This window comes from Vigna unguiculata, chromosome 3 (genome assembly GCF_004118075.2).
Source record: "Vigna unguiculata cultivar IT97K-499-35 chromosome 3, ASM411807v1, whole genome shotgun sequence".
Lineage (NCBI taxonomy): Eukaryota > Viridiplantae > Streptophyta > Magnoliopsida > Fabales > Fabaceae > Vigna > Vigna unguiculata.
Window position 1 is genome coordinate 23,093,536 of NC_040281.1, and position 14,026 is coordinate 23,107,561.

General features: G+C 31.9%; 2 protein-coding genes across 2 annotated transcripts; one reads left to right on the forward strand and one right to left on the reverse strand.

Annotated features, from left to right (window-relative positions):
- The first annotated feature begins 1,866 nt into the window (after positions 1-1,866).
- Positions 1,867-6,132, forward strand: LOC114178489 (mitogen-activated protein kinase homolog MMK1). Its single transcript, XM_028064424.1, has 7 exons — positions 1,867-1,955; positions 2,135-2,393; positions 2,611-2,740; positions 3,700-3,837; positions 4,093-4,425; positions 4,745-4,925; positions 5,698-6,132. Exons 2-7 carry the CDS (start codon positions 2,161-2,163, stop codon positions 5,868-5,870), a joined length of 1,188 nt encoding a protein of 395 aa, XP_027920225.1. The 5' UTR covers positions 1,867-1,955; positions 2,135-2,160; the 3' UTR covers positions 5,871-6,132.
- Positions 6,133-7,457: 1,325 nt separating this feature from the next.
- On the reverse strand, positions 7,458-13,634 carry LOC114178598 (protein FAM133B). The gene is made up of 5 exons (XM_028064601.1): positions 13,371-13,634; positions 12,221-12,322; positions 8,558-8,699; positions 8,437-8,483; positions 7,458-7,831 (listed from the first exon to the last, which is right to left on the reverse strand). The coding sequence occupies exons 1-5, from the start codon at positions 13,455-13,457 to the stop codon at positions 7,616-7,618; spliced, it is 594 nt and encodes a 197-aa protein (XP_027920402.1). The 5' UTR covers positions 13,458-13,634; the 3' UTR covers positions 7,458-7,615.
- Positions 13,635-14,026: the final 392 nt, after the last annotated feature.

Genomic DNA, 14,026 nt, shown 5'->3' on the forward strand with positions numbered 1-14,026 from the left:
TAACCAATATTGATAACGCAGATGAACAGCAAAACTTAAAAATTACTTACGTCACCCGGAGTTAGCAAACAGATGGAGTTCTGAAACAAGTTCTTGAAGCTGTATCTACAGGAAGACGATATCTTCTTCCACAACAAAACTAGTGCACCAAAGAACGAAAAAATTGTAACACTGAATCTCAAACTGAAAACGAAAGCTATTGCTTTTACAAATATATCAAAAATATCTGAAAATATAAAACTGTATCTGAAAATATCTGACCATATATTAATTACTGACTAAAATATATATTAAACTATACCTGACGAAATATTAATTAGTGACTAAAATATATATGAAACTATTTGAAAAAAAAAACGTGCGTATGCACTGGTATTAATTAAATAGAAAATGTTTGTTAATAAGTTATTATTATTTTTCTCATTCTATATATGTTTATATATGTTTGATTAACTATATGTACAATTAATTTTGAAATAAAAATATATATAATTAAATTATTTTTATTTTTAAAGGAAGTTACCAGCAAAGTTACGCAGTAAATTAATGGTATATCCAAAACAAAGTCATGCAGTAAATTATTTTTATATCCAAACAAACACGTGTTATTTTATTTATACAAATTTCATATTGAAAGTAACAAATTGCTGTAATATACCCAGCAATGTATTAATTATTTTCTCCATAAAAGTGAAAATTTTAATATAAAAGATGATTTTTTTTTATGTTAAAACAAAAATGAAATGTATGCAGTGGAAATATCAGAATGCAGTGTGTCCATTTATGCTCTAAAAGGGTACAGAAAATCATGTACAATTATTTAATTAAAGAATTAAAACAAAAAGCCCAATTAGTAAATTTAATTATGAAATTAAAACCAAGTCCATTTAATAAAAATAAAAATATTTAATTTTTAAAACAAGAAGAAACGTTTAATAGTTTTAAACTTTGAAAAGGTTAACAATTTATGTGGAAAAAAATTAATAATTTTAAATTTAGAAAACATTAATAACTTTAAATCTACAAATATTTAATCAATCTAAACTTAGAAATCATTGAATAAATTTTAATTTAAAAACATTTAATAAGTTAATTTAATTTTTATATTAAACTTAAATTTAAAATTCATTTAATATTTTAAATTTTTATAAACATGGTATTTTAAATTAGAAAAACATTTAATATGTACATTAATACAACTTATGTACCAAAACAATGTTACCAAGTACAAAGATTTTAATAAAAATTACATGTAAATCTTGCTCATGAGTGTTTAAAAAATCATTAACTAAAGAACATTAATGCACTTTATTGAATACTCCTAATAATTAAAAATAGACATTAAGTAGTAGCCACATCTTTAGTAAACTTTTTATTCCTTCAAATATTACTCAACCCATAACATTATACTAAAAACCAACCAAACAAGCAGATATAAAAAAAATACACAAAAAAAAATTATATATATATATATATGTATATATATATATATATATATGTATATATATGTATATATGTATATATATATATATACATATATATATGTATATATGTATATGTATATATATATATATATATATATATATGTCCTGCAAAGTAGGAAATAAGATTAAATCTTTATCAAACAAAAGTGTGTGTTTATATAATTATCAAGAGCAATTATGTTATGAGAAATGAAGTAACTTGCATAAAATTCTTTAAATTCAAATTTCAGTGATTTCTTATGCAAGAAGAGAAAATATGGTGATAATTAATGTTTAACCCTTCCTTGAACAAGATTAATGTAAGAAAATGTATATACAAAAAAGGAAAATTTGAAAAAATTGAGAAAAAAAAAAGAAATGAATAAAAGAAGAAAAGATTGACAGAAGAAGGAGATGACAGTTTTTACAGAAGTTGGGAGAGAGAGAGAGAGTACAGATCTGTTTGACCAAAAGCCCTCTCACACAAATCAGGTTCATTCTGCTTCTTCCTCTTCTTCTAATCCTATTCTTCATAACACCGATTGCATCATCACCGCCACCATCATCAACATTTTCCCACATACATATTATAAATATATTCATTCCACCACCAACTCAAACTTCATTAACCATCTCTTATCCTCTCTCTTCTCTCTTTCTTTCAATCTTAGACGCAACAAAGAATACAACACACCCAATGGAAGGAGGAGGAGGAGCTGCTCCGCCTGCAGACACCGTTATGTCGGATGCAGCACCGCATCCAGAACCCCATCAGCCCCCGCCGGCCATGGGGATCGACAATATTCCGGCCACGCTCAGCCACGGTGGCAGGTTCATCCAATACAACATATTTGGGAACATATTCGAAGTCACCGCCAAATACAAGCCACCCATCATGCCCATCGGGAAAGGCGCATACGGCATCGTTTGGTATTCACTTACCCTTTTTTTCTCTTTATTTCCTTTATTTCTTTGCAAATCGAATCCCACCCCTAAGTTAGTTTCTTTTTGAATGTTCTTTTTTTTTTCTCTCTCTCTATTCTGTGGTATTTTCTTGAATGTAAGAAAAAGATGGATTCTTTTTTATTTGGTTGGGAATGGAAGATGGAAATTTTTGTTTGGTTTTTGTTTTGTTGTGTGTGAATAGCTCGGCTTTGAACTCGGAGACGAATGAGCATGTTGCTATCAAGAAGATTGCGAATGCGTTTGACAACAAGATTGACGCCAAGAGGACCCTCCGAGAAATCAAGCTGCTTCGTCACATGGATCATGAAAACGTTAGTGAGTAATTATTGAGATTGCCTTATAGTGTTGTTTGTTTGCTTGCTTTCTTGTTTTGGTGTTGTTGTGTAAGCTTAATCTTTTCTGTTGTGTGGTGTAATTGTCTGTTCCAAGTTAGATCCTGAGTTTTTGTTTGAAAGATTCAAATTCAATGATACAAAGTGTTTCCTTTCAGCTGTGAAACAATTTTAGTTTGAATTGAGGGAATAATGAATGCTCAATGATGAGGTGTGTAAAAACATAGTAGAAGACATTGAGACCTAAATGCACCTGTTCTTTTTATGTGGCATGCATGCATTAACTTACTGGTGGTAAACCTATTGATGATGATAATGAGTAGAAAATAAGTATCAGTTGTTAGTGTCCAGGTGTAGGATGGTGATTCATAACATTTGAAAGGAAACATAAACTTGTGTCCAAAGGAAAAATTGATGATAGATGCATGTTATTGATTGATACCCTGACAATTTTGTTGATTAGTTTGTCATCTTATCCTTAATCTTGATGTACTAATTTACCATTTTTGTCCAACATTAATGCATGCGTTTTTTCTTTTTCTTAAATTACTTTTGGCATTTGATTGTTGATGCTAGCTGAGATATATGTTAGAGACGTTACTTATTTTATTTGCTTCATTCCAGTTGAAATGAATTGACAAACATGCTTATTTGATTTGCTTCTTGTGGAGTCCTTGGTGAAATGAATTGTGTGAAATTGTGCAAACATAATTCATACACGTGCTCTGTTGAAATGTTGCATTTACTACTGGGCTGCCTCATTTTGTCTTATTGTAACTCTGATAACAGAAAATAAGTGCTCATTATTAGGTCATTTAAATGTCTGTACATATCATATTTCTTATACATTGTGGGGCAAATAACTTTGTGATGTCATACAACTTAAGAGCAGTAAGAATATTTCTTATACCGGTTTGCCTATTGTAATTATTGTCTAGGTGGTTGCAATCAGGGATATAGTGCCACCACCTCAAAGGGAGGTGTTCAATGATGTTTACATTGCTTATGAGTTGATGGACACTGACCTGCACCAAATCATTCGTTCAAATCAAGCGTTATCAGAGGAGCATTGTCAGGTAATTGTTTATATACACGACGTTTACATTTTGCCCATCTTTCTATTAACTATTGGCATATTTTATCACATTGGCATTATATTATAAATTCTTTGGAAAGTCCTTCAAATATAAATGGTTGGTAATAGAATACTTCTTCAGTTTCATCTTTCATGTCATGAGAAAATGATTTGGTAATTGTCTCATTTTTTGTTTGTTTGTGAAATTTATTTAATCTTGTCCTTGACACCTGAATAATTTTTTTTCTTGGCACAGTATTTTCTGTATCAAATTCTCCGGGGGTTGAAGTATATACATTCTGCAAATGTTCTGCACAGGGACTTAAAGCCTAGCAACCTTCTCCTGAATGCAAACTGCGACTTAAAAATTTGTGATTTTGGACTGGCTCGAGTCACCTCTGAAACTGATTTTATGACTGAATATGTTGTTACAAGATGGTACCGTGCACCAGAACTTCTGTTGAACTCTTCTGATTACACAGCAGCAATTGATGTATGGTCTGTTGGTTGTATTTTCATGGAACTGATGGATCGAAAGCCTTTGTTTCCTGGCAGAGATCACGTGCATCAGTTGCGTCTACTTATGGAGGTAACTTATTCAACAGTCTTTATTATATGAAGAACATCCAAGAACTATTGATTCACATTTGTTTTATATGGTTGAAATTATTAATCTGTCAGACTTGGAACTTACCGATATTAAAGCGAATTGTGTTCAGGTTAAGTTTCATTATATCATGTCCATGCCTGAGTAAAGTCAGACCATTAAACCAAGATGATGAAATTCTTATTGAAATCTACACATTTGTTATGTTAACTTATTTTATCCTTATGGTCTCTATATAGTTCAAATTTGATGACAGTCTGAATTGAAATCAGTGTATAACAGATATGCTCTTACTTTACAGCTGATTGGCACCCCTTCAGAAGCTGATTTGGGATTTCTGAATGAAAATGCGAAGAGATACATTAGGCAACTGCCTCTTTACCTCCGTCAATCTTTCCAAGAAAAGTTTCCACATGTCCACCCTGAAGCTATAGATCTTGTTGAAAAAATGTTAACTTTTGACCCTAGAAAAAGGATTACCGGTAAGTTTCAATTTTTCATTGCTTGAGTCTCGGATTCTGTGGTTAAAGATTACCAATATAAGAGATTTATGTTTTTTTGACACAAGTACTAGTTAAAACACTATTTGAATATTTAGCATTTGGTTGAGAATTTGAATCTACTTTTCCATAAATGGTTTCTGTTTAGCTTTGGAGATGCCATATAATTATTGGGTTGTATACTATATATCCTTCAGAAATTGTATGTGCGTGATTTTATCTGTTTAAACTATTCTATCAATGTGCCACGTTTGTATTGCTTTTCTTGCATTTGGCTAAGCTTATTAACTAATGTGGTGTAACTTCTGTTTAGTTGGGTAGGCTTTGTATTCTAGTCTCTGTGAGCTTACAACATAAAATCTCAGATTGTTATATGTATTCTCAATAAGTAGTAGAAGTTCTGTCGCTTCGATAAGTGTTTTAGAAATGGCCAAATTGGTTGTGAAAATGTTTTCTGTTTTGATATCTTTCTTCACTTGTAATTACAAAACTACCCCCTTATTTTACTTTGTCTCCTGTTGCCTTGATTTGTGTAGATGGTGAAAACATTTTGTTGTTTGCTATTTTCGTCATACCATATACAAATGTTTGAAACAAGATACATATTGAAAACAATATAGCATTTTGTAATTATTAAGGAAAATGTTTACCTAACAAAACTTCATGTGTTTGTCTCATAAGCATCACCGTCGGCATTCGAAGTTCAAATATTTATCCTTGTGCTTACATTCCTTGATTTTACCTTGTTTTGCAGTTGAAGATGCACTGGCACACCCGTACTTAACGTCTCTGCATGACATCAGTGATGAACCTGTGTGCATGACTCCCTTTAGCTTTGACTTTGAACAACATGCTTTGAGTGAGGAACAGATGAAAGAACTGATATACCGAGAGGCTTTAGCATTTAATCCTGAGTATCAGCAGTAGTGATAGTGATGTTGTCATTGGATTTGGATCGTTTGATGTCTGTGTCCATAGATCAAGGGATGTCTTTGTGTATATATCTATCATCTGAAACCAGGTGATATTGGAGTTGAATTGTTTCCCTCAGAGGCATGATTGGTAGACTGGAACAATCATAAGGTGTTTGTATTGGCTTATTTGCTTCATATTATTGTCCCAATTCATTGGCTTGAGCCAACTGATAAATCTTTCTCGGTCTCAAATTTATGATCTTGTGGGTTTGAAATTCTCTCTTTTTTCCCTGGTAAAGGTTATTTGTTCAGCTTACACTTATGAATTTATTATCACATTTATCTTTGTCATTAAAAATAAGTTTAATTAGTGAAGTAAAGAACGGTAATTTATGGTGGTTCAACTAGTAAAAACTAAAATAGAAGTCAATCGATAAGTCAGTAAATGTGTAACTTTATTCTTTAGATAAACTGGGTTGTTTAATTTAGTTCCCTGATTTTTACTGGTTGATTTTAGTGTAACGGAGATTTCTGAGCCTTTGATTTTGATATAGAAATGAGCAATTATTTAAAACGTACCCTTTCTTGTTGTCATTGATCTTTCATTGACATTGTTGATTGATTACGGTATCTTATACTTACCGAGAAAAATAATACACTTACTGACAACACCGTATAACAGAAGAAGCTTGAAGGTGCAGAGGTTAACTTTTGGGGTTGACTTCGTCAAATTCAGTTCTATCAAATGAAAGTTGTTTTAATGGAGTTATATATTGTGATGAAGTCATTTCATTATACACCAAGGATTTTAGTCTCTAATAGAATGGATTAAGAAAAATCCGTAACAAAAACAATACTATTTTTAACATACTGCCATATCATGAAAAGGAAGAGCTTCTCAACCCACAGAAACTGGTGCCCTCGCGTACATTAGTAAAGATTATATGCATTAAATAAGCAATATCTTCAAAAGTAGTCTAGTCTAAAAATTTTATCATTCTTTTAATCAACTTATTAAGTCAGAGTCAAACAGTTTTAAAAAATAAATTAAAATAAAATAATATAACGAAAAATTAGCAAATATCGTATTGTACATCTTACAAAACAAATTTAAAAACAATATCTTCGTATTTTCATTGTATACTTATATTTACTCTACAAATATTTTAGAACCAAATTTTGTTAAAAAATTTAAACAGTTGATTCTTGTACTAAAACTGACAGGTTCTTTACCAGTTTGATAACTCTTCACAAAATATCATTTTTTTTTATAATTTTAAGGGTATTTTAAACTTTTAACCATGTGACAACTATTATTACAACAGCTATCTTTTTCAAAGTAAATATTGGTGATCCGTGATTATACAACAAATGAAAAACTGTTATAAAACCATTAAAATCATTTTAAAACTACACGTATACGATAATAAATCATCGCAAATTAGTGCTGTATTCCCTCCCTTTCCATTGAGTCCACTAATAGTTCGATATGGTTAACCAGTGAGTACCGATTCCTCCTGAGCCTGGATGGTCCGTTAAACATCACGCTATAATTCAATTTATAGTCATCGAAACTCAAAGAGCCCCTCCATCTCACACATTGATCCAAGACAATAATCCTTTCTGAAAAAGACAAAATGGCATACAAGATTACAGATCTGTAAAGAAAGAATAAGTTGATCATAAAAGTGAGGCTGCCCACAGTGTACAATTTGCATAAAATAATTTTATGATACATGACCAAATATTCAGGCACTATTAACTCTTGACGTTCCCAAAGAATCTTGAAAGACGAACTGGACCATTATCTTCACTATCCGTTCCAGTGTCCTTGCTTCTTGACTTGGGCTTCTTTTCCTTCTTTGACCTCTTAGACCTGGACTTGGATCTCCTTGACCCTCTTTCTTCTTCATCACTACTGGAAGAGTATGAAGATGATGAAGAGGAGCTAGATGCAGAAGATCTTCTTGAATGCTACAACAGTAGAGGTAAAGAGAATACATAAAAAAAAAAAAAAAACTTGCATTCATAAAAGATAGACATCTATAACAATGAATAATGTGCTTACTCTTTTGTAATATTTGTGAACATTCTTTTACCACCAACTTTATTGATTCAATGATATGTAAGAAACTACTCACAATGAGTAGTAATTACTATGATGAAAAATTATAAATGCTCCTATTTTGCAATTCAAGCATTATAAAAATTAACAAAAAAAAAAAATTCATTTCTATAAGTGCTTCTTATGTACAAGAATGTTGACACACATGCGGCACATAGACACGATGCAACAATGAAACATCAATTTCTTTTAACCAAAAATAATCACAATTTTTCATCATAGTAATTACTACTCATTGTGAGTAGTTTCTTACATATCATTGAACAAAAAAATATGTTATAGGGTACACTACAACCATTATTCAATGAAAACTAAAAACAAAGACAATCACTAGCTCTTAGTTAAGTTAAAGAGATAGTTAAGCTGTTATTCAATTTGCAAACAAAAGCACGAAATTTAACAAGTTTTCATTTCATCCATGTTAAACATAAATGTCTTCGGAATTAAAAAGCACCTTTCTCTTTCTGCTGCTGTGCTTCTTAGAAATTCTGTCCCTCTTATCTGCCAATTAGAGAATGCAGTCCAAATGAGAAGCTAAGTACTACCACAAAACATGATAACTTTACCACACATACCTTTAGAATGTCTAGACTTGCTACTAGAGTGATTTCTTCCTTGGGAAAGCTTACGAGCCCTTTCAGCATCTAGTTGAGCTCTGTACTCTCTCATCATCCTATCTGCATCTGCTTCCAATTCCCCTTTTTTTATTTCCTCTTCCTAGTCAATAAAATTCAAATAAAGTTAAATATATAATATCGTGAACAAACACAAGTTAAACACTGTTTATTGGCCTAGAAAATTGATATATAAAGTATTAAGCATTGATATTTAGGAAATAACCAGCAAAGTAGGGGAAAGAATGCAAATCCAAAATATATTAGCCACACCACAAAGAAGCTATAAAATAACCTAGAGAGGCAGGTCTTTGGCAAATATTTCCTTGGAATGGTCACGACAAACATGGCTTTCAGGGGACCCGGAGTAACTTAAACAATCATATATTAAGAAAAGCATGTAAGATTATACCTGATGGCCCCTTAATTAGCTAATGAGAAAGATAAAGTTTCTTAGCTGCCAGACTGCAAGTGTCCTTAATAGCTTGCTTTCAAAGTGCTATAGTAAAGCTAGCTTACAAGGCTGGCTCTTAGTTATGGTGCGGCCAAATGACAAAGAACTCCCTCTTTTTTCAACATTACAGTCACCTCTGTACTGTTTATCATCAAATGACAACGACCTGCCTTCCGCATAAAGGCAGTTAACGTAGACAAAACTTGTACATTTATGATGGCAGTAGCGCCTTGAGAAAAAAAGGATAGATAATACACAAAGGACTGGAATCTAATTTCCACAGAAAACTTTTAAAGCAAACATACTTCAATTGCATACGACTAATTTCAACATTTTATGTTACAGACAAGCTCAGATCCAACTAATTTATAGGGGATATCCATAGTCATGTGAAACCAAAACGGCAGAGGAGTGTCATGTGACCTTTTTGGGAGGTTAGTAGAATTTGTCAAGGGATTCATAATAACAAGATTAGTACGATGTACTAATAAATAGTAAAGGACATGTTTGGACGAGTTTCTTCAGAAGGATATCCAGGAGAGAAAAAAGAAAATGAAATTAACTTCTCCATAATGTACAAGTTAACTAATGTACAAGTTAAAAACAAAATTTTGGAGAAGTTATACGGGAGAGCATCTAGAAATTAACTTATGCACATAAGCTAATTTTCACTTATAGAGAGGTCAATTTCATTTTTTTCTTTTTCTAGAAGTCTTTATGAAGAAGCTAGTCCAAATAGACGCAAAACAGGCAACAATACTCTAAAAGACAAAAGCGAGTAGTCTGTCATATGGCCATATAAAGAGAAAAATGCATGTCTCAAACAAGAGAAAATATAATATTCTCACAATTTAATTAGTTAAATTAATGAATCCAAATAGCAAACAAAATAAAATAAAAAAATAAACAATGAATATATAGTATATTTTTTATAGGAGTAAAATAAATACAACAATGTACTCTATTTTCTTTATAATTTTTTCAGGTTACACATCTTAATTTCATGTTAAAAATTAACTCAGTTCACGAAAGAAAATTTCATAAGATCATACTATAAAAATCCTTGTTATTATATTATGTTACTTTTCATCCTTGATAAGAGGGATCTTTTGGTCATTTACTTTTTCTTTTTTTACCTCACAAGTTTTGGGGAAATCAACCCTGCCATTAATCTTACTGTCAAAATTAAAATGTTGATGACATCACCACATACAACATCAACAAAAATTGGCAGATCAACGATCTTTACATTGCCAAAAGGGTTTCATCAACATATGATGCCATCAGGAACCAATAAAAAAGTAGCATATTTACAGGGACAAAAAAAAAAAAACAACATTTTCAAGGACTAAACAAAAATAAATATTTGTAGGGACTAAAACATAAACAATTTATTTAAAAGGACTAGGGTAAAAATAACATACTTAATGTGGACGAAACTAGGTGCAGTTGATTATTATGAGCCATCTTTATAAAAAAGGTAAATTATGTTGATGTTAAAAATGAATAATTTAACCAATTTTCAGAATGCGTGATTGAGACCACCACAAATACACCTAATTATAAAGAAAGCCTAAACATGCAATGTAGTTTTTCAAGTTTATTTTGTCTTAGGTTTCTCTCAATCCATTGGGTACAGAATAATCTCTCTCAAAATAACGTGGTTATAGCTAGAGATATTAAAAAACAGGAAGCCTTGACTAATCCACAAAGTAAAAAGATAGTGTTGGGTTTGCCCTATCCATATTCCAAAATAGGCCAAAAACAAACCAACAGGCCAGTTTGGCTTGCAGGCTACACACTTCTTCGGCTTGGCTTGCCAAGCCTATATGTATTGAGTTTTCGGATTGGCCCATTTTGAAACCTCTAATTATCACTTTGGTGTCAATCACTCATTTGAAAATTGGTTAAATTATCATTGCAAACATTAGCATGATTTACCTTTTTCTAATCTCGTTCAATTGTCATAATTTCTATTATTATAAACATGATTTACCTTTTTGGCCCCTTTTTTCTTCTACTTTAAACATGTTTTATAAATGTTATTTATGACTTTAGTCCTTCTAAATAAGTTGCTTTTTACATCTCCTTACTAATATGTTTACCTTATTATTTTAGCCTATATAGAAGTCATTTTTAACTTTAGTCCTTTGTATGTGTGTCTGTGTATCATCTCTTGCTTTTAGTCCCAACAAATAAATTACATGTTTATTGTTGCCCTATAAATATATTAATTTTTTTCATTTCAGTCCTTGATGCTGTCATATGCTGTTGTGACACTTTTGGCAACATTCCAGATTTCGCTATTTTTTCTAACATGGCATGGGATGGCATCATGATAATGCAATCAAGGTTAACTTTGAAGGTCAAATTAGTGGCAGAGAGGATTTTCACAAACAAATTGTTCTAGGACTAAAGAAAAGAAAAAAAGGGGTTAAGGATAAAAACAAATATTTAAGAATGAGTTGAAAGTTTGAGTTCTGTAAATACTTAACACTTTCATTAAGTCTGTCGCCAATCAAATATTAAGGGATTTGGGGAGTGGGTTGTGGATATGTGTGGGGTTGCTGTCAGTTTAAAAATCTTAGGGTAATGAAATGTAATTTACCATTAAAAGAATCATATTCAGCCTTCCCCAATGAAGCATTGATTAATTTTTACAGAAGAACGTGAGCACAATATAACCATTGTGCTACAATGAGTAATAAAAATTAATACTTGTACAATGCCAAATGAAAAACATGGGGTTTCCAACAAAAATGTAATTATATTAGAAACAAAATGAAATAAATTTTTTAATGAAAACATGATGATATGAAAATGAGAAGGAAATGGAAAATAAACAAGTTTGTTTAGGAAAATGGGCCAAACTTCAGACACAATTTACTATTGTCTAATATATGAAGTCAAGAGTAGAGCACTTGAATGATGAGATAAACAACCCTCAAATTGAATACAGAGATGGTAAAGCATAAAATTGCTATAAACAAGAATATAGGTGAAGCAAAATTTAAACCAGTAATGACATGGATTGAAATAATAAAATAGCTAGAGTATGTAGCTTGGATACGATTGAGCAGCAAGAAAATTCAATTGATGTTTTTTAAATCAATTCATTCTGATTAAGAAACACAATGGAGAGAAAACATTCAAGGTTTTCAGAAGATTACCTTTTGTTTCTTTTTGTACTCTTCCCAGGTAATGGTATGAGAGGTGTTAAGGCTAGCCAAACGTGCTGCATGCCATTCTGGTGAATGAAATGAACCATCCACCTGCGACTGTCCTCATCAATATCGCTCCAGGGTAAAAGAGAAATATAGAATTGATCCAACATTCAAGCATTATAAAGCATTATCCTGTACCATAATAATACACGAGAAGAACGTAGACCATCATAGGAAGTGTTCCCATAAAAAAATTCTATGCCTTAGTTATCAAATTTTCCACCAGGTCACATCAACAACAGAAAAAAAAAAGAAATCCAGAATAGTTATGCAAGATTCGTGGATAAAAGATCCTTGTGCATGAAGTGTCAATTCATTGTTCACTTAGTATTAATGTTTTGAAAACGGACTGTGATCATGATTTCTATCTCAAGGCCAAGGCTCTTAAGTGCATTAAGTACAATGCGACCGCAACTGTAACCACATGAGCTGTATTTGTTCACAACTTTCTACAATATTATGAAATGCAATGAACCCCCTACTGTGAACGCAGCTTAAAACCTTGAACTTAGCATTGATAAGGTTTACTTCTACTAACAACTAAAATTTGTAAAGAATATATTAAACTAAAAAAGAAGAAAAAAGGTTATTTGTGATTCAAGCAGGGCTTTAAAGTATCAATGCACAAGTTATATTTTCCGAGCAAACTTAAAGCATCGGACACCTTTTCCACCCCAATTTATTCAACAATATTCTGTACGGAAGCTGGATATGACCCCAGAAAACGATTCTAAATGAGTAAATACTAGTCTAAAAGAGCAAGTTCTAAACTTCGCGTTGAGGACCGATGCTTTGAAACGAAAGAGTTCCCGATTGAAAAAGAGTCGGAAATTTTCTGAAATTAGTATTCGGGATGAAATCCTATTTGAGATTGCAACATATTAATTGACGAATACGGTAAATTGCGGGCAAACAGAGTCCAACAGTGTAAAATCCAGCACAAAAAACATTCATAATCATGAGGTGAACTACGATTAGAAATGCCGTAGGGGTTTCGTAGCACAAAGAGAGATCCGTGATGTGGAAAGGGTAAAGGCAGAAGAAGATAGGGATAATGTTAGGGCTAGTATTAGGGTTAGTATGGAAGGGTACAAACCATGCCGTCTTCAATCTCGTCGGGGCCGGCGGAGGCACCGCCCAACCTGGCTCTCTGCATAGCTTTGTAGGCTTGGTTTTTCCCCATTGTTACTCAGTGGATTGAACACAACACAATTCACTATGAGATCATGCAGATTGAAGCACCACTCCTCCACAGGAGTTGAACCAGGTTTCTTCAAATTAGGGATTCAATTTCCAAATCTTGAACCTCCTTCGGTTCCTTCTTTTGTTTCTTTGTTTGCTTGGTTGGTTCCTCTTTTATCGTTCTACTTCTCATTCAGATGCAGCAACTATACATGATGGGCCTTAACTTGACTTAAGACCCGATGGGTATCGTTTATACGGGCTGGATATACACACACATTTTGAGACATGGGAAAATGGTTTTCTCTTCCTTCCACCCCATGCTTTATTTGTGCACCTTTCATATTTTTAAAATTTCAATTTTTCCTTTTCTTTCTTTAATATGTTAAAAATAATGAAATATAATTTCCGATTAAAAATTCTAAAGCTTTTAAATGTCATGTCCTAAATCATGTAAATGGTGTTTGTTTTAAATTATTTTTTAATATACATTTTGAAATATGTTACAATGCTAATTTGTAATGATTATTATATAAGATATTTAATCATGTTTTGAAATGTGTGCGATAA